General features: G+C 48.5%; 2 protein-coding genes across 2 annotated transcripts in view; one reads left to right on the top strand and one right to left on the bottom strand.

Moving 5' to 3' along the window:
* The window catches only part of LOC137415052 (DNA topoisomerase 2-beta), a 287,321-nt gene that overhangs the window by 41,048 nt on the left and 223,231 nt on the right, over positions 1 to 23,042 (top strand). The gene's annotated exons all lie outside the window — the stretch shown is intronic.
* LOC144888412 (uncharacterized) lies at positions 15,265 to 16,894 on the bottom strand. The gene is made up of 2 exons (XM_078766326.1): positions 16,712 to 16,894; positions 15,265 to 16,573 (listed from the first exon to the last, which is right to left on the bottom strand). The coding sequence occupies exons 1-2, from the start codon at positions 16,865 to 16,867 to the stop codon at positions 15,725 to 15,727; spliced, it is 1,005 nt and encodes a 334-aa protein (XP_078622452.1). The 5' UTR covers positions 16,868 to 16,894; the 3' UTR covers positions 15,265 to 15,724.

Genomic DNA, 23,042 nt, shown 5'->3' with positions numbered 1-23,042 from the left:
TGGGTGTATGAGGTGAGACCGTAGAGACATGAAGATCGAATAGCGCGCCAAATCCACAACGAAGACCTCTGGTTCCACCGGGGTCCACACCCAGGAAGATCTCCGACCCACCCTTGGTCCACAGAGGTGCAGCCGAACTCCTCCCCAACTGGAGCTCGCCCAGGCTTCCCCAAGTGAAATCCTTGTCGATCTTCAGCGCTCAATCGATATTCATGTTCATGAGGTCTCTTACGTGCTGGTGATCTGGGGAAGACACAACATCGTCAGTATCAGGTGGCTCAAACCTATGGCCATAAAATAAAGCATAACGATCCAAAGGTGGGAGAGAAACTTCCTTTGGGTCAAAGTCGAGATCGTCCGAGGCGATGCTGCTTGCTTCGCTGTTATTCAAGGGCGAATCTCCAAAACAATCAGACTCGGAACTCAGAGTATTTTCACGATCGAGTTCCTCTCCATCCGGGCTTGGGTTCACAGCTGGGTCCAAATCCCGAACTGGGTCAGTGGCGGTTGACTCTCTGTGGGCTTGTGAGACATAAAGGTGAGCTCGTGAAACATGGAGAGGCAGAGCCTGCATTGAAACATAAACATCAGCCGGGGACCCTCGCAAGTGGCCCACATCATCATTGGTAACATCAACAGTAACATTATTCTCAGGTGGCGTAGGCCTGCGGAGTGGACGGCCCATAGTCATAGCCACGGCATGGCATATCGTGAAGAAACGAGAGGAATCCTTCAGGAAATCGTCGATTTCTTCTTCCGACGTGTCGGGGCCCAGTTTAAACGGCCTTCTAGTAGCCTGAAATGCTTCGAGGTCCGCATAAGTGTACTCGACATCATTATCGGTAATATCAGCAATGGAAGAACAATCTTCGGAAGCGAAGATCTCATTGTCGCGGCCCAGGGACTCGTTCAGGTCGTCGTTCCAGGATCCGCGACTGGCAGTTGAGTTGACAGCTGGTGTGTCATCCGGACCCGCGATCCGCTGGTCGATCATCACCATGGCCTTTTCCGGTGTCGTCTTCAGTGTCCATCCTGTGGAAAACTTCCTCACACACGCAAGGACTAAAGCCTTGATTATCACACAACTAACCACGATTCCAAGGACTATTGCCAAAGCGGTTAGTACCCACTTTACAATTGTGCCTGTCCACCCTTTGAACCAGTCGGTAAGCCACTGGTGGGAGGCTTCCCGATCCAAGCGATCCCTTGTCAATGAGTGAGCGCTTTCCCTTAACGTTATAATAGCAGCACTGACACCCTGTGAGGGGTCAGGAATAAAAGTGCAACATTTACCCTCAATTATCCCACATACCCCTCCTCGTTCTGCCAATAGCATATCTAATGCAACCCTATTTTGCATAACCATTGTACGCAGATGGACAACTGTGTCCAACATTTCGTCGTGTGCTGTAGCGGTGGCGTTGGCCACAGTTTCTAAGATTAACGCAATTTTGTCAATGCGGTAACTGTTCATGACCGTCCCAGCCCATGGGAAGAAGAAGCTAACGGCTTTCTCCCAATCAGCGCCGTGTAAAGTAGTGGTGTCGTCGTCGTGCCAATAGGTGCTTCGTTGTGTCCTTATGAGTGCGGTGGTATTATGCAAGTGCTGTCGCATTTCCATCTCTGGGAAAACTGATCCTAAATAGCAAATTCCTCCCCAATTATCAGGTAAATACGGGTAAGCTTTATTCCCGCATACAAACATGGTCCCGTGCGGGGCCACTAAATGGGTGGTCATGCAAGTGAGAAGACCTGGGATAGTGTTTGTCCCGTTTTCCCCTTTCCATGCCAACTGGAGGTGTGTGAGGTTATGCAAGGGCGAGCTTGTAACGTTCACTAGGAGCGTGTGTTTCCCTTTTCTCGGGTCCGCGGGAAGGGTATCTCTACACACGGATTTGCCTACCATTACTTGGCCCTTTCCTTCTAAGCAGAGGGCCCCCCATGCCGGCTTGACCCAAACCGGCGCCGGACGTTCCTCAAAGTGTCGGGACAGGATGGGAGGGGAGTACTGGAAAACTCGTTTACACGCGGTTTCATCAGAACCTTGGCTTGTCAGAGTTGTACTAATGCATTTGGTATCTAGTGGCTTCGAGCACAAATCATTGAGTGATAGGGGTAACACTACCATTGGTATGCCTGCTGTGCTGGTGCGGGGAAGGTGCATACACATCCAACACTGTGTCCTATTCTGTACTGTGGCCATATGCCGTGCGACCTTCCAGTATGTGTTCTCCTCTGGCTTCCTTCTTACTTCCTGGGCAGGAGGGGGTTTAATGACGTAGGCGGCACAACTAGGCCGGAATTGGTGTTGGGTATCTCCCCTCTTTTTGTTCCTTCTAATCAGCGTGCGCGGGGGCCATATTCCACATTCAAGTATTATCGTGGTGTGTGGGCCGACGAGGGCATGCGACAGTAGGAGAGTAGTATTGTCGATGCCCGTGCCCCATTGATATCCTGCGGCGGCGTGACTATTCACGGTCCCAGTAAACCTTCCATTTTCCACCTGTCTAACTTTAGTTAAGACTATGCGTGGGGTTGTCATGCGTGCCTGTGGTGTCCCATTGTGTACCACCATGGCTTCCATCCATCTTACAGATAACCACTTGAAATGTGTCTCCAACTCACAGCAATGTACTACTATCCCCTGTCCCCGGGGAGCCGTTATGTATTTGACGGAGTAAAGTTTAAATAACGTGTAGTTGTCGTGTCCTGGGTATTTGGGGAGATCCTCTCTCAGTGGGTTAAACTGCAGAAGCCTATCCTTGGCGGGGTTTGTTAGGCAGCTGCCCAGAATTCCCATCATCATGACCGTCATCGCCGCCCTTAGGAGACTGTGGTGCCCTAGACGGTGCATTGTCTTCAGCGGTGTGAGGTGTGGTGTCTGCAGCAATGTGAGGTGCGGTGTCTTGTGTGGCTTGTGGTGCGGGGATGGACAACTTACAATGGGTGGCGTGGATCCACGAAGGTTTACCCTCGCAGAAGACTGCCGTCGGTGTGACCAGTAGCACCTGGAATGGTCCCTTCCACCGTGGCTCCAAAGCAGCCTTGCGGGTGAAGTGCTTCACGAGCACCCAGTCGCCGGCCTGAAAGTTGTGGATGGCGTGGCCTATTGGTTCAGGCAGCGCCTCTCGTACTCGAGCATGGATGCTGCGTGCCACATTCGACAAGCCTATGCAAAATCTCAAAAGCATGTCATCCATTACTGGCAAAGCAAGGGTGGACATGTCTGTTGGTGCTGAAACGGGCAAGCTCATAGGTCGTCCCATTAATATTTCGTGGGGGGAAAGGCCCGTAGTGCGACCCGGGGTGGAACGAATGCTCATCAATGCAAGCGGAAGAGCCTCTGGCCACCTCAAGCCTGTGTCTGCGCAAAGTTTCGCTAGTTTATTCTTTAAAGTCTTGTTCGTTCGTTCCACAAGTCCTGAGGACTGTGGGTGGTAGACGCAATGGAAGGATTGTTTAACGCCCAACGCCTTCAGGATGCCCTTAACCACCTGCGCCGTGAAATGGCCTCCTTGATCTGACGAAATTATCTGGGGAATGCCAAATCTGCACATAAAATCCCGCACGAGGCGCTTCACTACTGTCGGAGCATCGGATTTGACGCATGGGTATGCTTCGACCCATTTGGTGAACGTATCTACGATTACCAACACATAGCGAAACGACATGCTTGGTTCCAATTCTGTAAAATCGAACTCAATAGTTGCGAACGGCCCACTTGGCGGGGGCCGTCCCCCATCATGTGCATGTCTCGGCGGCGCCCCTCTATTGTGTTGCTGGCAGACCACACACGATCGGCACACTTCGGATACAATCCGTGACAGTCCTGGCGCTGCCCAAGTGTAGTCTATCTGTCCCATCACCCCCCTCTGGCACACATGACCATTCTGATGAGCCATGCGTGCCAGCCAAGGCAGTAAAGCCTGGGGTGCTATGGGTTTTTCATCAAGGGTCCACATTTCCCCTGGCCCAGGGCGTATCGCTCCTCGTTTGAGCCAGACCTCGTGTTCGGCCGTCGGTGCAGCATTTTGCAAATTTATGATATCGTCCTTAGTTGGTGTGGCGGGTGGTCCCGCAGTCGGTATGTCAGCAATCTGTGCGGCTGTCTTCTGTGCTCGTGTCACCATCGGCATGTTGCGTTCTATCTGTTGGTTGGCGGCCTTTCCTGCCGCCTCGTCCGCCCTTGCGTTGCCCCGGGCAACGTCAGTGTCCGCCCTTTGGTGGCCACGACACTTAATTACCGCGATAGCGCGGGGAAGTAAAATGCTTCGGAGGAGCCCTTCTACCAACGCGCCATTCTTTATCACTGAACCGGCAGATGTGAGAAACCCTCTCATCTTCCAGATGGCTCCTTTATCGTGGACTACGCCATGAGCGTAGGCCGAATCTGTGTAAATGTTGACGGCAAGGCCTTCCGCCAAGCTGCACGCTCTGGTCAAGGCGCACAGCTCCGCCTGCTGTGCGGAAAATGTAGGTGGAAGACGCCCGCTCTCTACCGTTTCGCTATCCGAGCACACGGCGTACCCGGACAACAGAGACCCGTCCCATGCGCGCCTAGCTGATCCATCGACATAATATATACAGTCGGGGTATTCTAAGGGATTGTCCTTTAAATCCGATCGCACCGTGGAGACTAGCTGCACAACGTCGGAGCACACATGAGGTTCGCCCTCCTCAGGAGTGGGCATCAGTGAGGCTGGGTTGAGCGTCGTGCAACGTTCGATCGTGATGTTGGCTGCAGTGATCAGTGCGGATTCGTATTGCATTAATCTAGTGTTAGACAAATGCTGTGTGCTTCGCTGTAACAACAGCGAAGTGACGCAATGCGGTACTCGTAGCGTTACTGGGTGTCCCATAACAATGTCCGCTGTTCTTTCTACTGCGTACCTGGCCGCTGCCACGGCTTGCAAGCACACCGGAAACCCTTGTTCGACCGGGTCTAACTTTTTACTAAAGTAGGCCACCGGCCGCTCCTTATCCCCATGGGTCTGTGTCAAAACTGACTGGGCGAAACCTCCCACGGCGTGAGTGTAAAGGGTAAATGGTTTCGCATAATCCGGGAGTCCTAATGACGGTGCCGTAACCAGCGCCTGTTTCAGCCCGTCAAAACATCGCCTCAATTCATCCGTCCATATCAATAGGTCCGGGGCATTTGATTTGGTCGCCTCGTACAGTGGTTTAGCCAGCAGCGCAAAATCAAGTATCCAAGTGCGGCAATATCCCGTCATACCTAGGAAGCGCAGCATTTGTCGTTGCCAGCGAGGGCGAGGCAGCTCCATGATAGCGGTCACCCGTCCAGCATCCAATTCTCGTTTTCCATGCGAAATGGCGTGTCCCAAGTAAGTTACAACCTGCCGCACAAACTGAAGTTTTGGTCTGCCTACTTTGTGGCCTTTGGCCGCCAAGGCCTTTAATAGGGCCAAAGAATCCATTTCGCACGCCTCCTTTGAAGGGGAGCAAATCAACAAATCGTCAACGTATTGCAGCAACACTGACCCTCCCTTCAATTCCACATCCGCCAGGTCGCGGTGCAGCGCCCGGGAAAACAGAGTGGGGCTATCTGAAAACCCCTGAGGTAGTACTGTCCAAGTATACTGGCGCCCCCTATGGGTGAAAGCGAACAAGTATTGTGACTCAGGCGCGATGGGCACAGAGAAAAACGCAGAACAAAGGTCGATGACCGTGAAGTATGTTGCGTCCGGCGGAATTGACATCATGAGGGTTTCTCCGTTTGGAACTAGTGGGTGTATGCCCTGTATCACCTTGTTCACCTCCCTTAAATCCTGTACAAATCTCCATTTGTCCTTTGACGGCTTTTTAACTGGCAAAATTGGTGTATTACATGGGCTGTTAGTTTCTACGATAATCTTCTGTTCCACTAGGGATTGAATCACTGGTGCTATGCCTACGTCGGCCTCAGGTCGTAGCTTATACTGTTTTACGTTTGGCAAGCGCATCCCCGGCTGCACTGCTATCACTAGAGGTTTGGCGTCTCGCATCCGTCCAACCTCGCCGTCGCTTTTGGGCCATAAATTGTCTGGCACCTCCGCTAGGAGGTAATCCGACTCACCCGGGTCCGTCAGCACTGCCCTCATGGCATAGGTGCCTTTGGGGGGCAACTCTGCCTCTTCGAACTTTCCGTCCCTCCGTTCTGCCTTAATGTCAATTGAGAACCCTTCACCGTTTTCGAGCTGTTTCAAAGTCCAGCGGCCCCTCTTACACCGATAACCATGTAAGGGAACTTCTCGTAACCTCCCTACCATCCAACCTACACTTTCCGGCGGCCACCCTTTGGCAGTAGTGAGGGTAACATGGGCGACCGCTCCTTCGGGGTATTGGGTCAGCGCATGCTGACTCGGGGTTAGGACTACCTCAATTCCTATTCCCTCACGCCCGATCCATACCCGTGACAAGTGTAGAGGCATCCATTCGCCCAGCTTTTCCTTAACCCTTTCCCGGTAGTTCTCGTCCTCACCCGTTGCATCATAGTACGCAGTGCAATGGGGTGGATTATCCTTTAAGTCCTTTATCGAAATTTGGTGCTGTTGCATCCAATCTCGCAGCACTGAACTGTCCAAACACACATTATCTATGATATATGTCCAAGCAGACAAAGCCCCTGGATCCAAGCGCCACCAATACGCGGTGGGGCCGGGACGAGCCAGTGCCGTCATCAACAAGTCGCGTTTAGACTCCGCGACGTCTACGAAAACTCCCTCCTCGGTACATGAGATTTGACAGCCCAAACGGCACAATAAATCCCGTCCCAGCAAATTCGTCGGGGCGGTAGTGGTCATCAAGAAAGCATGTTTAGCCTCCAGCGGGCCGCATGTTACTCGCACTTCCTCCGAAATAGGAAGCGCTTGGGGTAAACCCGAAACACCCAGTATTTGAACGTTCCTTGCCGTAGGGCGCAAAGAGGGCAATTGCCCCTTGTTAATTGTGCTGCGAGTCGCGCCCGTATCTACGAGAAATTCTAATTGTCTTCCCTCCACGTCCAACATCATAGTTGGTTCCTCTGCCGGTGTCATGGTCAAGAGAGGACACTCCTTGGGCGACTCGCCAGCGTCCCGTCAATAGGCCCCTCTATTGTATTGGGGCTGAAACCCCTTACGAGCCTTTGGGCAATCACGTATCCAGTGTCCCATCTGCTTGCAATAATGGCACGGTTCCTGCGGAACCGGTGGTGCGGAGGGCATAGGTCGTTCCTCTACAGCTCCCCTTCCGCCCTGCCTGCGTTCTGGCGGCCCCCAAAGTGACTGGTTCACTGGTTGCCACTGCGGCGGACCCCGAGGCGGGGCCCAGTTCCCCCTTGGTCCGTTCTGCATCCCACTATTGGGGGGTGGTCCGGGGTTTTGGAGAAGGGGTCTTGGTGGATACCAATTTTGGGGAGGGGGCCCTTGCACATTCCAAGTTTGAGGGTTTTGAGGAGGAAGGGGAAGAGGGGGTGGTATTGTCCATTGTTGTTTTACCTCGTTCATATTAATTAGTCCAAAATCTTCCTCAGTACAACCGTCGCAGTTTTCATTTTCGCTGTGGATCCACTCTCCGTTGGGGAATTGGCCCTTATAGAAAAAAGGATAACAACTCCTCCTATGTTCCTCTGGACCTCGAACAGGTCCCCACTTCTGGCACTGTTCGTGTATGTAGTTCTGACTCTGATCCCCTTTTTTATTTTGGTTAAATTGAGCCCGTTTCTCCTGGACAAACATTTGCAATATTTCCTCCTTAATATCCTTCTTCTCCTCTAGGGAGGAGCCCGGGCATTGTTCCAGTTTGTCGCATAATTCGTTGGTTGTCATTCCCTTCCAGCCGAAGAGGACGGTCTGTACCTGTTTCTTTAACACCGGCCGAAGCCCCTCGATTAGATATTGGTTTACCAATGGTTGGGGTAGCCCTCCCAGCTGCATCGGACCCAGTCCTCCCCAGCGCGCAATGGCCTTTTCCAACCTTTCTCGGTACTCTCCAATTGGTTCTCCTGCCTTTTGTTTTATGGCCCCGATCTTTCCCCAATCCGGACCTCCTGCTGGCAACAGCGCCTGCTCAATAGAATCTAGCAGCAGGACCTTTTGAGCATCCCATTGCGCTTGTGTTAACAGGGGGTTTGCACCAGCCCTTGGGTCTGCCACCGGCCAGTGTGCTCTTTGTCTAGCCCTTTCCCATACCTTGGGTGGGAGCACGGACACTCCCATATGGGTTATGTCTCGATAGTCGCACTCGCCATCCAAAACCCAATTTGACATGGTCGGCACTATCTGCCGTGGATCCTCAATAAGCAAATGTTGAATCCTTGCCCGCATTACAGTTAAAGAGGATTCTTTCCATGGTACTCTTTCCCGAACCCCATGACCTGCTGCGTCAACCCCGATAACTTGTACAGGGCACAATGTTTTCCTTTCCTCTATTTCCTGACATTCCGATGGGGTAGTTTGTGAGGTACTTTTCCCCTTACAACCTACCAGTGAGGGGTATAACCCATCCGGTCCTATCGGTGGCGGGAACCCTGCGATGTCGGTCCCGTCATCTATTCCGTTAGCCCCGAGTTGTGCAAACGGCCTTCCCTGGCTCGGGTGGTTCTGGGGTATCTGGGGCGCGATGGTAGCGGGGTTATAGGGAGGTGGTAGCGGGGGCGCAGAAAGGATAGGTGGTGCCTGAAACCCCGGGACAGAGCTTAGGACTGGGGCTGGGGAGGGTAGATTGGTCACTGCCTCCCCTCTCGCGGGGTCTGGGTTTTCAACGAGCGGCATCAGTCGCGCGTTGGCCTGCCTCTCTATTTCCTTAAGCGCTTCATCCTGCTCCTTATTCGCCTGTTTCCTCAGACCCTTGAGTTTTGTTACCTCACCAGCCAAGCTGGCCTGTTTCGACTTTGCGTGTCGCTTCATCGCTTCTTCCTTCCACCAGCCAAAGACTTTCCAATAGTCAGGCGGAAAGTGTTTCGTGGCCTGTTCGAACTTTTCTAATGTCTCATACAACACGTCCAATTTTTCCAGCGCAAAAGACCCTCCTTCGGGCCACGGTTCTCCCAAATCCTTCGTCAATGCAACCCATGACTTCCCTGGTCTCACAGCAGCATAGCCATACCTCTTAAACATAAAAAATGCTGGGGTATGTCTAAGCGGTTCACCTGCCTTTACTGTCTTATTACCCATACTGTTACCCATCCTAGGAAAATTTTAGTTTACCGACGTAGCCTTGTACTCGTGAGGATCGCCCGCCTCGCGTTTACAGCCGTCTACCTAACTCTGAGAGGCTCGCAGCCTCGTACCCGTGAGGTTCGCCCGCCTCGCGTGGTACGGCCGCGCTACCTACTCTCCTGAGAGGCTCGCCCGCCTACACAGCCGTCTATCCTACCCTTACTGCACTTTCCTGGCGTCCTACGCCCGTATAATAGTTCTGATCTTACTTAAAATCCCAACGTCTCCCGGGTAGGCCTCGGATCGGGACGCCGCCCTTATCCTTACCCTCACAACCCAGAGATCTATTACCCCTTAACCTCAGGCGCCCAACGTGGGGCACTTCTCCTTACGTAACGTTACCCTAACGAGTCCATAAACAATCAGTTGCTCCAGGACCCAAGCGGTCCGTAATTAAATTTAGGTTCGTGGAACAGGTATGAGCAGGGAACGGAACGTACGGCGACCGAGCAAGAGAGAGTGGGTTACAATTTGGACTGACCCCCGGGCTAAAAAGGAAAAAACAAAAGAAAACCACAGCTCACCTGACCCGGATCAATTGCCAGCTGGTCTCTCACCACTCCCTTGCCTGGGACCGCGTCCCGGACTGCCCAGACTGATCCCACCGCTGCCACCAGTTGTCGGATTGGGACTTAGGACTTGGGACTCAGAAGAACTCAGAAGAAAGGAGCAACGGATATATTTATTGGAACTCGAGTACTCAAGCTTGAGGACAGCAAAGTTGCATTGAAACTCACAAGGAATGACCAACAGTACAACAAGATGCTCTGAAATAATTCAATTAACATTGCTTTATATAAAGGAAAGTCAGGGGTGGAGTTAGCTCACAAGACACAGAGACAGAATGGGCTCATTGGGTCCCCCACCATAGTCCCATCCTGTTGTTCAGTTAATTAAAGGAAGTTCATCCAAGGCCAGTCATGGGTTAGCTTCTGATAAGGAGATGGTCAGCATTATGTGACAACATGTTTACAACTTTCTGTATAGCAGCTGGCTTGGGAAAGTACAAAGGGGAGTGGTCACTCGTAAAACTGTCAACTTGCAAGATAATGGCAAAAACAGGAAACAGGCAAAGAGAGATAAGAGTTGCCTTCAAGGCCTAAAAAAGGGGAACTAGAGATTGCGCCCACGCAGGCCAGAGCACAAAGGCAGAGAACTCCTTATTAGGATATTACACATCCTCAATGCAGTAGAAAGAACTCAGTATCAGGAAAGAGTACAGTAGCAAGTCAAAACAAAACATATAATTGGTTATACTTGGTAATTGGTAAAGCAGCAAGGATATACAAAGGGGGAGGGGCATTACAGCTCCCTACATATATATATATACATATATATATATATATATATACATATATATATATATATATATATACATATATATATATATATATATATATATATATATATATATATATATATATATATATATATACATATATATATATAATTATATATATATATATATATATATATATATATACACATATATATTGTTACGGGTCGCGGACAAGATGTTACTTTGGGTCGAGCGGATGGTCAACCGCGACCGTTACAGGATCCCCGATTGGCCCGACTCCCCCAACGTTGACCAGATCGCACCACAGATATTCAATTTGGAAACTTCTAAAGCGACCGAAAGAGAAGGAAGAGAGAAGAAGACAGAGTACGGAGGAATAACAGGATTTATTATACACACAAGCAAAAAGAGGGAGCGATCAAAGTTATTTACAAGCAATGGATGGAAGAAGCAGTCACACAGTGAATCGTTAGCTTATACTATTCAATTTACTTAACCCCAGGACAACGATTAGGACAGACGACGTTCACACTTACACGGGGGAAATTGCAGGCAGGAATGGCGGAGGTGGGTTGCTGGAGAGGGAGGCAGGGTCAGGTCCCTGCAACCGGCAGGGCTGGAGGTAGCAGCTCCCAATTCTTCGCGTTTTTGGCGGGAAAACCCTCGGTCGCGTCGACGCTGCTGATGCTGTGGACGTCACGCGCTGGCTCGGTCACACCTGCTCCTCTCCTTCTGGTGGAGCCGTCTCCCTCCTCTCAGCGCGTCTCTCCAAAGCTTGTTTCATCTCCAAGTACCTCTCCTTTTTGGTTTGGAGCGTCTCTCATCTCTCATCTCACAGCTCACAGCTCATCTCTCATGTCATCTCTCGAAGCAGTCCCTTCCAGTCGTTTTTATTACTCGGGGCGGAATCAAGCCGCCGGCTGCGAGGGCACGCCTACCGGGTCGCTCACTGCGGTGCTGGTTGGCTGTTAGGGCTGTCCGATTCCTCCTTTGATCATTATGACGTGCCACGCCTGTGAGTTGGCGGCTCCTACCCCCCTCTTCTCCGAGATGAGCACATGGGCAATGGCGGCTTGCGGGATTGAACACCACTCGCACCGCTTTTGAAAGGAACTTTGGAGAGCGGAGATGATTGGGGAAATTGAAAGGGGCCTACGCTTATTTCGTTTGATACAATGCAGAGTCAATCTAGTGGGAAACACATATTTAGCCTACATAGAATAAGGAAATAAGCTATTTAAAAAGATATATCGTGGCCTGTGTGTAAGTTTCATGGAATTAACTAGGAGGACGGGCTGCGACCATTATTTACATTACGAGGGTGTTACACACAACAAAACCATACTTTTCACATTCGTTACACTTTCTCAAAATTGTTACACTTCTCAAAACCGTTACACTTCTCAAATTCGTTACAATATATATATATATAACCCCCTATAGTTAATTGCATGACAACATGTAGCCTGCAGTAGTTAATTATTTCTTATTAAATGTGAAGATTAGTCCCCTTTCCAGAGTGTAGTAATTAAAGCAGATATGCGTTGAGTTTAGGCAGGATTCCAACCCCCTCATACTGGTGAGAGAAGACGTTTTCACGTGCAGGGAGGCGTGGCTAAAATAACAGTCCACGTGATCAACTGCGGCAGTGGTCGGTGGGGCATAAAACCTTCCAATGAGAGGTCGTGGAACATTCCAGAGGGAGGTGGGGGGAATGACCCACGTGACCAACCTCGGCCAATGGGGGGCCGTGGAACCTTCCAGAAGGACATTCCACCGAATAAAGGTCTGTGCCCATCGTCTTTCTAGCTCTCTCTCGTCGTTCGTCCTTGAAGCTGGCTGCCCGACGTGCTGGTTCGTCCTTCCTGCGCTGAGATTCATCCGTCCTGGATCATCGTTCATGCGGACTTCGAAGTGGCGGTTTGTCATGCGGACCTCCTTCAAGCTGCGAGTCCTGAACAGCCGTGAGCTGCGCACGGAAGCGGGCACACCCAAATCCGCAGCTGCACGTTGCTCGGTACGAGTGTGATTCATTCCCTGTTATCCTGTGCAATTCATTCCCCGTCTGTGTGTGAAGGCGCCTGTCAGGGATTTAGATAGGTAAGGATTGCTAAGTTAAAAACTGTCTCTTGTCTCTTTTATCTGTGCCTTGTAAATAAAAGGCGTCTATATTTTTTGTCCTTTTTAACCTGTTCGTATCGTACTTCTCTTCATTGGCCTAGCATGGTCCGAACCGAATTTGACGAGTCGATTAGGCCCACCAATCACACAAGATAACGCCGCGACCCACACCGTGCGATCCGCTCGGCACAACATAAGGTGTGGGAACGCGAAGGTTCAATCCCCGGTCTTTCCGGCCGCGTGGTCTCGCAAGGTATTCAGGTTGTGACCTCTAACCCTTCGACCCGTGATTGGCGATTGAAGTTGCTTCGCAACCCGTCGACCGCGAGTTTAGTCGCGGCCTGCGGCCTGTGGACTCGGTGTCTGAGGGGAAACGGGGTCATAACCCCACCCCCCCCCCCCCCCCCCCAGTACGTTGACAGACCCGGGATCCGCATCAATATATATATATATACACATACATATATATATATATATATATATATATATATACATATATATATATATATATGTTCAAAACACACCTGGTCACAAGTGTGCCTCACTGACCGGGTCCTCAGTCGAGGTCCTCAGCATCATCCCGTTTCGGCCCTTAAACCTCGATACGGTCAGGCAATGTGGGCCAGCAAGGGGCACATATGCCTCCACATGCAGAGCAGCTCCACCCGGATGCGTACATGACCCCACCCCCAGCCAGTGACAACACAGACTACAACAACAAAACTGCCTCCACTCCCAGAATCAACAGCCACTCTCACACCAAAAAACCCCGAAAAAAGCAACAACAAAAAAAAACAACCGACCATCACCCTCACAACATGCACTACTCAAACAAAAACACATTCATGCAAAACCACACCCACTCCTGAAACACACACACCCACTCCTCCAACATACACACCCACTCCTCCAACACACACAACCACTCCTCCAACACACACACCCACTCCTCCAACACACACACCCACTCCTCCAACACACACACCCACTCCTCCAACACACACACCCACTCCTCCAACACACACACCCACTCCTCCAACACACACACCCACTCCTCCAACACACACACCCACTCCTCCAACACACACACCCACTCCTCCAACACACACACCCACTCCTCAAACACACACAACCACTCCTCCAACACACACACCCACTCCTGCAACACAAACACCAACTCCTGCAACACAAACACCCACTCCTGCAACACCCACACCCACTCCTGCAACACCCTCACCCACTCCTGGAACACCCACACCCACTCCTGCAACACACACACACACACGCACACGCACGCACGCACGCACGCACACACACACACACACACACCTCCATTTCTCTTCCGTGCTCAGTTCCGTTCAGACTGAAATGAACCACCCCCCACATATGCCTCCATAAACTTCTTCCACATCCAAAGTGAGCCTTTCAAGGCAACCTGGGCCACTTTGTCACACATCCTCCTTCTTTCTGTCCCACACACTCTAAGCCGAGCAAGAAATGCAGAAAAGGAATTGCCAATATACCCTCAACACCCCACCTCAAATGGCTGACAAGAAACTCGCCAACCCTTCTCCCGGAACTCTGCCTCCAGCTCACTGTACTTTCCTCTCTTCCTCTCGTGCACCTCCTCCATGTTCTCTTCCCAAGGTACAGACAATTCCCCTAAGTTGACCAGACTTGTTGCACCTGACCAGATGACAATGTCAGGCCGCAACGTTGTCACACAGATCTCCAATGGGAATACCAATTGTGGCTTAAGGTCTGCCACCACCTGCTAATCACAAGCATCTGACAGCCCTCTTGCTTTCCACCTCCTCCTCTTTCCACCTCTTACTACTTGGCCCTCTCTGACAAACAACACCTCTCCCCCATCGGTCTCCTTCTCCACTCTTCTCTCTCTCGATGTCAGCACCTCTTGTTGTACCATCTGCACTACCACCATCAGCACCTGATCATGTCACCACTTGTATTGTCCTGCTGCCAATGCTACTGAGCATGCACTCAGTGCATGCTGCACCGTTCCCAAACCTCCACACAAATAACATCTCTCCTCCTGCAACAACCCCCACAATCTCAAGTTTACTGGTGCCGGAAGCACATCATACGTTGCCTGCAACAGGAAACTCAACAATATTGGCTCCATCCTCCTAATATCTTGTCACTTCAATGTCCTCACCTGCACACCTTCCCACCTCGTCCAAGCACCTTGCTGTGCCTGTCCGACTGCTTTCACATATCCCCCCTCCTCCTCCTTTCTTCTCACCTCCCTCTCAACCATCTTCCTCTCTTTCACATATGCCTTACCCCATCGCTCATGCTTCATCCACCCCAAGCCATGCTTCCCGTGCTGTACCATCCCCATGACCTCCTCCTGTTGCAACCGCTCCTCCATCTCGTCCACCTCTGCTCTTGCATTCCACTTCCGACTTCCCTTCTTCTCTGGGAGCGCATTCTTTACCACTGCATCACTTGAATCCCGCAACATCATGAACTCCCACACTCTCACCACCTTAAACTCCTCGGTTAATGATGTCAAGGGAAACTGGAGTTTTTCCACCCTGACCATAAAAGGCAATGTTCGTCAAACAGCGTGGCACTCCCAACTAGTCTAGTAGGAAGACTAGGTCCCCCTGCACCCCCCGGAGATATACTTCTAATCAGTGTTTCTAGATTGGAAAAAATGTGTAGAAAATGACTAGCTATGGCCCCAAGCTGAAAAAATGTCCCACATACCATTTTTATGCAAATTACTGCTGCCATTATCAAAAAAACGATTTTTGACATATCTCAGCCAATATTGCAGATAATTGAAAAATGAAGGTGTCTAGACCCATGTTTTGAAGGGCATAGATCATGATAGAACTATTCATAACATGATTACATGTGTCTATGGTATACTAGTATGCTAATTAGTGCTTTATTTACAAAATAATCACAGTTTTACGAAATAATAGACTCATATTAAGGTCCGTCTACACAGACGTTAACACAAAGTTTTATTTTTCTAAATATTACAACTGTCAAAATAGTCCTAGCACTCAATGTGACCACTCTTCTCTTGCTTGTTTTAGATAAACATCATTAGCATTAGTGATTCTACACTGAGTCAGTCATCATCATTTTCATCGAAATCGTCAGAGTCAAACTCTTCTTCTCCTTCCTCTTCCTCCTCCTCTTCGTGCTCTCCTGTGTTCAGAAGATCCACCAGTGAGGTTGGTAGGATGGGACCACTGGACCACATTGGTTTCAACAGTCCTTCATCAGTCCTTATCCATCCTTGCTCCTCATAAGGTTTTGGCTTTTCGATGATAGGTTGATCGGCTCTTTTGTACAATGCTACGCGGTGGTTCACACGCTGGATGTGCGGCTTCAGGGCAGACTGGCATGGAGGAAGGCGAGCCAGATCAACCTTGGACTTGGATGTGAGGGTCTTGTCCTCTCCCACCATTTTTCGTAGCAGCTTGGCACGGACAATGTCCACTGATGACTCGCGACTCTGGCCGTACATCACACAGGTGAATTTTTCTAACTGCCTCTCCACCTCAGGGTTGGCATCCCAGTTGTCACCCAGTTCACCGAATGCCCTGTGAAACCTGGGATTCTTCTCCAGCTTTTTCAAGGGCCCGACTTTTCCCTTCCCTTTGAAGGCACTGGTGCAGTCTTCTCCGCTGAACACATAGTACCCCAGGAGAGTGGCACAGTAGTCCTCTCCCAGGGATTCTGCCAGCTCAGAGACGTTGACAAGTTGGCGATGCTTCCCTGACCCTGTATCCAGGTACACCGTCAGCTTGATGTTGTGGGCATGGTGGAGCAGGATCAGGAGGATGTCTGTGTCCGGTGTTCTGACTACAGCGTTCTTGTATCCGATGGTAGCAGCATGATGGAGGTACAGAACCACCCTGGTATCAGTCTCTTCCTGGTTGCTGTAGATCGTGGGGAGTTCACGTACCTCGACCTGAAACACAAAAAGGCACCGCATTTCAATCACCAGTCACTGCCAGTTTCAGATCTAGACAAACATCACAGGTAATCACCTTTTTTTCAGGAAAAATTACAAATTGAATCGCCATTCACGAAGGGCTTTCAATTTTACCTTGCCATTCGTTGAGGCAAGTTGGTGGGCCTTCCCCTCCACGATCAGCACAGCCATCTCTGTTCTCTCCAGCCTGGTAGCTGCCTCTTGTCCACTCCACACTTTCAGAAGAAGCTGGCACATCTGCTTTTTGTTGTCGTCATTTGCAAGGAACATTTTGAAGTCATATGGCTTCCTGGTTGCTGTTATGTTTATGTTGGAAACTGTTATGTTTGAGCTGTGCACAAGCCAGAAAGAAATGACATCACATTTGTCATGATCAACCTTCGTGAAGTGGATATGCTCCTTGATTGGGTCATTCTGTAGGCGTTTCAGTAGTTTCTCTGACCGATAATTTGAGTTCTCATATCCATTCAGTTTCAGTTCCTCGACATAGAGCAAGCGCAAGGAAGAAAGCTGTAGAACTTTATTCTGCTGGATGACCTGGGTTTGAATGTGTTCCAGTACTGAGTTGAATGCCTTTTCATGGGCGGCTGACATGCAAGCCTGCTCCTTTGGTGCTTCGGCTCTGTGAATCGCACGCTCATAGTTGTAGAATGCTGTGCGGAAAGCTTTAAAACATGACGGATGGTGTTTGGCCTCACATGCAAAGAGGTCTTTGTTTTTCACCTTTCGATGGAGTCGATAGAGACCCATTTTCTCAGCCCGTGTTTCGATTTGCTCCCATGCATTTTCTTTGTTTTTAAAGGATGGGAAGGTTGTAGGCCTCTCAGTATTGCGATGAGCATCTTTGGTCTCAACTTTCTCACAAAATATACACTCTGGCGGGAAGATGGGTTCAGCAGAACCTCCTGGTTTACGAGGAGAGTGATGCCATGATGAGGTTGATGGCCCTGGTTCTGTATCATCTCCCAGACGATGAAAGTGGCGGACAAAGTGCTTATAACACTTGCTGTGATATCCTACTCTTTCTAGGTCATCAGGAAGAGTTGCCGGGATCTGATCACATACTGATTGCATACGACATGGGGAGTCATGCGGTTGGTTGAGACGTCTATCCCGGATCTTTTGAAGCAGTTGCAGTTTTTCTGAAGCAGATCCTTTAATTTTACGGAGGGGCGTGAAATCCCCATGATCAGACATGGATGGTACATGAAGGATGCATGTAGGAGGAGAGCTTTGGGCTGCAGGTTCTACACTCCGTTTTCTTTTGGGCATGCTTGCTGTCGATGTCTACCATCACTGTTAAATGACAAATAAGAAATCACGAATGATGTTAAAAGTGCCTGTGAAAGGAGGCTCTGAGTTTTCAGTGAGGTAACAGAGGTTCTGAGTCATGTTCTACACTAGGGTACTTTTTAGCTGACTAAACCATGTTTAGTGGCATCAAAAGTGCTAATAGCTAAAACATCTAAATTCTTCCACACTAACGTTAGCTATCTAGGCCAATGAAACATTGTGCTAAGTTACTGTAGCTAGCTCAGCTGTCGTGCCTCTTTCTGGTTCAATTCATATACAGAAGTCAACAGATATGTCTCATGTTTGGCATTAACAAAAGTTTAAGTTACACCGACATTAGGAACATACTGTACATAGATGAGGCTAGCTTTAACGTTAGCTAACATGGTGCTAGCTGGCTCAGCTGTTATTCTGCCTGTTTATGATTTCATGCAGAAACTGAAGTCAAGAGTGTGAGTAACATTATAGTTAGCATCTTACCTGGCTAGATTGGAGGATGAATACCAAGAACAACACACAGATGGAATGGAAGACTGAACTTTCAACTGAGGTATTCAATAACATCAACGTTACCAATTGATACGAGCGCGCGACATTACCAATTGATACGAGCGCGCGAGCGCGCATGTTACATGGATGGAAATGTAAAATGGCAGCTATAGCAGCACTAATTTGGATCTCTAGTCTGTCATTTCTGCACTGTGATTGGATAACATAAAAAAATATGTTTGGGAGTTAACAGCAGGAGTTGGTAGATTTTACGTGGGCTGGGTGAGAAACCTTTAAATAAGCAAGTGAAAATCTCTCGCAATACAAAGTCAATGGTGGGAAGAAAAGTTGAGTGGTACCAATGTTACTGCCAATGTCCCGCCCCTATGCAAGACTCAGGAGCATCTTGTTGACATTTAACCTTGAAAATACCTGGGTTTAGACCCCTTATGTACCATGTTAAGTTATCTGCAGTATTAACGTATCCTTATCATTTGTAAAACTGATTATTTTGTAATTACAGCATTAATATGCATACTAGTATACCATAGACACATGTAATCATGTTATGAATAGTTCTATCATGATCTATGCCCTTCAAAACATGGGTCTAGACACCTTCATTTTTCAATTATCTGCAATATTGGCTGAGATATGTCAAAAATCGTTTTTTTGATAATGGCAGCAGTAATTTGCATAAAAATGGTATGTGGGACATTTTTTCAGCTTGGGGCCATAGCTAGTCATTTTCTACACATTTTTTCCAATCTAGAAACACTGATTAGAAGTATATCTCCGGGGGGTGCAGGGGGACCTAGTCTTCCTACTAGACTAAACCACCTCCTCACAAACCTGCTCATCACAACCTCCATCCTCTCTACATGCCGAATCGCAATATCATACATCATCAATGGCCACAATACTCGTGGCATCAATCCAAACTTCAAACACCATACCTTCAACTTACCTGGCAAACCACATCCATCAATCCTCTTCAAACCTCTCAAAAGCTTGTTTCTGACCTCCTCCACCCTTCCCACATCATTCAACTCCACTGTATACCATCTTCCCAAACTCTTCACATGGGCCTCTGCCAATGATGGAACCACCTCCCCTCCCAGCTCAAACCTGTGCATGTTATCCATCACCCCGAGTCTCACTACCACACTCCTCGACGTTCTTGCTTTAAAGCCCATTCTTGCCCACCGCATCAACCTTTTCAGTCGTCCCAGTGCCTCTACTGCTGCATAAGCAGACTGTTGGACAACTGTCAGGTCATCCATGACAGTAAACATCGCTGGCAAACTCTGACCAGGGGCTAGCTCCACCTCTTTCCCATGTCCACTCACCGCACGTATCACCAACTCCATAACCAGCACAAACAAAATAGGGGAGATGGTACATCCCATCGGGATCCCCACTTCCAACTTCTGCCACTCTGTTACATAGGACTGTGTCGCAAGCCGCATCCAAAACTGATCATAATATGCCATGAAAAATCCCTAAATCTCCGTGGCACCCAAAATAAATCCATGGCATACCTGATCAAGTTATGCAGCACTGACCCATATGCATTCTCCAAATCCAGCTATACTACCGCAACATCCTTCCTTTGCCTCTTTGTTTCCCGTAACACTTGCCAGACCATTGCCGAGTGTTCAACGCATCCTGGTGATCCTGGTATTCCTGCCTTCTGCACAGAACCATCCACAAAACCATTCTCTCTGATGAAGCCTGAGAGCCGTGCCACAAAGATGTTCATCAATGTCTTCCCATCTACATCGAGCAATGATATTGGTCTAAACTGCTCAAGTGTCACAGCCTCCTCCTGCTTTGGAATATAAACTCCTTCCGCCCTAGTCCATTGACTGGGCACCACTCCTTGCCTCCATACCACCTTCAGAGCCTTCCACAGATACTGCCTGATGCCTTCACAACTCTTAAACATCTTGTATGGCACTCCACTTGGTCCTGGAGCCGATGCCGCCCATGCCTTCCTCAAAACTGCCTCAATCTAAGACATCTTTGGCTCTGACAAATCAAATGGAACACCTGGCTCTGTCGATCTCACCAAGCCTTCAATGTCCTCCACCACTTCGTTCCTCCTTGTGTCTGCATACGTGACACGCAGGTGACCTTCCAACTCTTCCTTTGGTACCTTCAGTACACCAAATCGAGACTGCTCCAACAGATCCTTCATAAACTGAAAAGGCTTCTCAAAGAACCTCTTTCTCTTCCTCTGCCTCTCCTTTCTTCGCCTCTTCATCCTTTCCACTCTCTTCAACTTCACCAACCTCATCCTCACCTGCTTCGTCAACACCTGAAGCCCATTCCTCTCCCCTTCCACTGCCCTCTTCCATCTTCCATTCAAGCTCCTCAACTCCATTCTCAACTCATGGATCTCCCACTGCCTCCTGCTCAAACATGCCTCCTTCTCACCCCTCTCTACACACTCTTTCACTCCAAACGTGACACATGCATACTCAAACACAATCTCATTCATCTTTCTCAATCTATCTTCCACCCTTGCTTTCAACCTATGAAGCGCCCCACACATCACTCCATCCATTCTCTCCCATACTTCCCTTTCTCCCATACCTGGCCATTTCACTCTCCTCCTCACATCCTTTCCCTGCTGAAGTACAACCCCAGGACATAAAACACTGTGGCTTGCTACCTGGCTGTTTCTCCCGGCCATCTTACCACTGCGTTGCTGTACCTCCTCCTCACCCACCTTATGCACACAACCCATCCGGCTCTGATGGATATGCAATCCTCTCACCGACTCAAACTCACGTCCGCACCCACACTTTTCTCGATTTTCAATATATATATATATATATATATATATATATATATATATATATATATATATATATATATATATATATATATACTGTATGTATATATATATATATATATATATATATATATATATATATATATATATATATATATATATATATATATATATATAAAAATATATATAATAAATGAACAGGATTATAACTAATTAATTGACATATGTGAGAAAATTACACACCCAGGCCAGAAATCAAAACCAGGTCGTCTGGTGAACCATCCCGGTGCTCTGCCATCTAAGCTATCTGAGTGACACTGACTTAGCATGCAATTTTCCCACATATAATTGCCACTCTCTGTCACTGCTTCTGGTGCATTCGCTGCTGGCTACTGGAGTACCAATGGCCTGCTCACGAGAGGGTCTTCCTCCATGGGGGGGGGGGGGGGACAAATCCACGTCCACTATTACAAACACCACTGAGGCGTAGAAACAATTAAACAAGAAATATGTCGTGCATAGCACGATACTTGCGAAATCCCTAAAATATGTTGTTGGCCTATGATGACCTCAAAAATAGTTGGGGGTTGAATTCAGTGACCAGATATGCAAATCCAGATATGCAAATTCAGTGACCAGATATGCAAGTTAATAGGATGAAAATTGAGGATTTTAGAAATCTGGCCTATATTGACCTAAAATATAATTAGTGATTTAATTCAGTGACCAGATATGCAAATCCTCTTCAAATATCAAGTCCATTGGATGAAAATTGAGCATTTTAGAAATTTGACAAAGTTCGTAACCTTTGGCCTATGTTGACCTCGTGAACTTTTGATCCCAAAAACAATAGGCCTATGACCAACTGCCTATGACCAAATATGAAAATAATTGCCTATGACCAACTCTACCATTTGGTGAAGTTTCGTGAAGCTCGGTTGAAAATTGTGACGTGTAAGCGACGGACATACAGACAAACAGACAGAAAAATCGGTCAGAGACCGAGGACTTGCCTGAATGTACTTTTTAAAAATCGGCCATTTTGGATCCAAATGGCGGGAAATCTATATATGTATATACGCTAAGCAATGGAAGGTAACTAAGTAAGTGCATGCATATCTCTTATCCTTTCAGAGTTATAGTGGTTTGAAATATATTTTCAATGAAAACTTGGCCCCCTGACCTTTGACCCCAAAAATAATTAAAACGAAGCATTTTTGACCATGTTATTTTTTGCGAATTGAATAATGAACATTTTGGTGTTGGTTAGAAGGGAATCTGATAATGTTTGACAGAGTTACGAGTAAAAAAAGCAATTTTTGACCTTGAGTTTGACCTTTCAAGGTCACTCAAGGTCAAGTCATGGTGCCAAATGAAATGCCGTATGTGACTTCCGATATGTCAGTAACAGTAAGTGTATGCATATCTCTTGTACTTTTAGAGTTATAGTGGTTTGAAATATATTGTTACGGTTCGCGGTTAAGGATGTTGTTTGCCGAGCGAAGGCACCGCGACCTAACAGTTTTCCCCGATTCACCCGATTCACCCAGACGTTGGCCGTATCGCGCCACAGCTATTCAATGTGGGAAAACTCTAAAGCGACCGAATGCAAAGAGGAAGAAGAAGACGTACAGAAGAGTAACGGGATTTATTATTACACACACAAGCAAAAAGGAGCAGTCACGGTTATGTACAGGGACATGAAATAGCAGGTGACACAGTGCAAATTACTAGCTTATACAGACTTAATTACCTACCCAGGACAGAACAAACAAAACAAACTCACGTACGCAAATGGGGAACTTGCAGGCAGGAATGGCTGGAAGGAGAGGAAAGTCCAATGGGGTCCGGCAGCACGATCCG

Source organism: Myxine glutinosa, chromosome 12, assembly GCF_964187855.1.
Source record: "Myxine glutinosa chromosome 12, kmMyxGlut1.1, whole genome shotgun sequence".
NCBI lineage: Eukaryota > Metazoa > Chordata > Myxini > Myxiniformes > Myxinidae > Myxine > Myxine glutinosa.
Note: the sequence above shows the minus strand (reverse complement) of the source record. Positions and strands in the feature narration are given on the sequence as shown.